The 2693-nt window shown below is 44.8% G+C and overlaps 1 protein-coding gene across 1 annotated transcript; it reads right to left on the reverse strand.

The window, feature by feature from the left end:
- Positions 1-295: 295 nt before the first annotated feature.
- On the reverse strand, positions 296-2387 carry LOC141689632 (uncharacterized). The gene is made up of 3 exons (XM_074493983.1): positions 1868-2387; positions 701-1771; positions 296-606 (listed from the first exon to the last, which is right to left on the reverse strand). The coding sequence occupies exons 1-3, from the start codon at positions 2385-2387 to the stop codon at positions 296-298; spliced, it is 1902 nt and encodes a 633-aa protein (XP_074350084.1).
- Between the last annotated feature and the right edge of the window lie 306 nt (positions 2388-2693).

A 2693-nucleotide genomic window follows, 5' to 3' on the forward strand; every position in this document is an offset into this window, starting at 1 on the left:
CCACTCTGTGGGAGGGGGATCCGGTTTCCACTGGTAGTCGGGCCTCCGTGCCGTAGGTGAGCTGAAATGGAGTCTCACCGATTCCAGTCCAGGAGGTGGTTTTGTAGGACCATAAGACTTTCGGGAGTTCATCTGGCCATTTCTTCTTAGACTCTTCCAACCTCTTTTCCAAACCTCAGAGTATGGTCCTGTTGGAGACCTCTACTTGTCTGTTTCCCTATGTATGGGCTACGGATGCTTTCTTATGCATTATCCCAAGCTCTTTCATATATGCTTCGAAATCTAAACCAACAAACTACGGCCCGTTATCCGAGATCAAAACCATTGGAATTCCGAATCTCGTCACAATTGAATTCATAAATTTGATGCAGCCTTGCTGATTGATGGTTCTCATGGCATTGGCCTCTACCCACTTAGTTATATAGTCAATTGCCACAAATACGTAACGCAAATCTCCTTTGGCCCGAGGGAAAGGACCCATGATGTCGATTCCCCAAACAGTGAATGGGACCGGGGATAGGACTGACCATGGAAGGCTTAGACTTTGCTTCGGCACATTGCTGAACTTTTGGAACTTGCTGCATTTCTTCACATATGCAATTGCATCTGCGTGGATAGTGGGCCAATAGTAGCCTTGTCTGATGACTTTGTAGGCTAGTGCCTTAGGAGCTAAGTGATCCCCGCAGATTCCTTCATGCACCTCTTTGGAGATAGTAATCTGCCTCACCCAGATCAACACATTTTAGAGTTGGCGCAGAGAAGGTTCGCTTATATAGCTGATTACCTTCCAGAAAGAATCGGGTAGCCTTATACTTGAGGTAGCGTGCCTTGTTCTGGTCCTCTAGTAGGGTTCCATCTTTTAGATAAGCTATGTAAGGAGTCATCCAGTTATCTGGGCTGCTGACGCACAAGACTTCGGGTCGATCGGTGCTGGGTGCCCTGAGCTCCTCTAAGTAGACTGAACTGCTTAGATCTGAAGTATTCTGAACGAGCTTGGATAGCACATCTGCTTTGGAGTTTTCTTCTCTGTTTATCTGTAGAATGGTTGAGTCGGGAATGGTTTCCAGGATAACTGTCACCATTGCTTGATATTGAGCCAACTTGGGGTCCTTCGCAATATATTCTCCATTAGTTTGCCTTACCACAATTTGGGAATCACTATAGACGATCAAGCGCTTTACCCCAAGGGATTTGGCTAGCTTGAGTCCGGAGAAGAGTGCTTCATATTCATCTTGGTTGTTGGTTGCTTTGAAAGCAAAGGTTATGGCTTGCTGAATTGTGAATCCATCTGGGCTGGAAAGGATCAAGCCGGCTCCGGACCTTTCGGCTGTCGCCGAGCCGTCAACATATAATGTCCATGAATTATCGTTGCTAGTCTCCTTCTCTTCTCCGGATTGCATTGTCGGAACCTCTGGGACTTCGGGAAAGGTGCATTCCATGATAAATTCGGCCAACGCCTGGGCTTTTATGGTCATCCTTGGGACAAATTTGATGTTGAATTGGCTCAATTCGATTTCCCCATTTACCAATCTCCCAGCAACATTTGGCTTGTGAATGATTTTTTGAAGTGGATGATAAATAATGTCCTTGATTTCTCGGCCTTGGAAATATTGCCTTAGCTTCCTGCTTAAGTGTACAAGAGCTATGGCAATTTTTTCTAAGTTTGGGTATCGGGTTTCAGCGTCCTTGAGGACTTGACTTACATAGTAGACCGGGCTCTGTTTCCCATTTTCTTTTGGTATGAGAGCCGAAGTGACCGCTCTCGCCCCGGCTGCAATATAGAGATACAAAGGCTCCACGTGTTTGGCTTTTGAAAAAATAGGCGGGTTTATCAGATGTTGCCTGATTTCTTCAAATGCAGCTTAACAATTAGGAGTCCAGTCGACCAGCTTTTTGTTCCGGGCTCCTTTTAGCATCTCAAAGAAAGGAAGGCATCTTTCTGCCAGTTTTGGGATAAATCTGCGAAGGGATGCCAAGCATCCTGCCAGTTTCTGAATGTCCTTTTGAGTCCGGGCAACTGCCATTTCCATTATAGCTTTGATTTTCTCTGGGTTGGCTTCTATTCCCCGTTCACTAACCAGAAAACCAAGAAATTTCCCAGAGGGGACTCCAAAAGCACATTTTTCCGTGTTCAGCTTCATGTTGTACTTCCTCAAGTTGTCGAAATATTCCTTGAGGTCTTTGATGTGATGCGAGATCGTGACTGACTTGGAAATCATATCATCGACATAAGACTCCATATTCCTTCCCAGTTGGCTTTTGAAGATGGTGTTCATCATTTTCTGATATGTTGCCCCAATGTTGATTAATCTAAATGGTATCATGACAAAGGCATACACAGTCCGGTATGTAATGAATGCAGTCTTCACAATATCTTCCGGATTCATTTTGACTTGGTTGTATCCATAAAAAGCATCCATGAAACTTAGCATTACATGGCACGAAGTCACATCTATCAACTGGTCAATGTTGGGTAGGGGGTAGGAGTCTTTTGGGCATGCGGAACTGAGACTCGTGTAATCAACACACATTCTCCACTTGCCATTGGGCTTCTTGACTAATACAATGTTTGCTAGCCAATCCGGGTACTTAATTTCGCAGATGATATCTGCCTTCAACAATTTTTCCACTTCTTGATCGATCACTTGTTGTCTTTTCGGGGCGAAGTTTCTTCACTTTTGCTTGATGGGTCT

The sequence above is a fragment of the Apium graveolens genome, chromosome 10 (assembly GCF_009905375.1).
Source record: "Apium graveolens cultivar Ventura chromosome 10, ASM990537v1, whole genome shotgun sequence".
NCBI lineage: Eukaryota > Viridiplantae > Streptophyta > Magnoliopsida > Apiales > Apiaceae > Apium > Apium graveolens.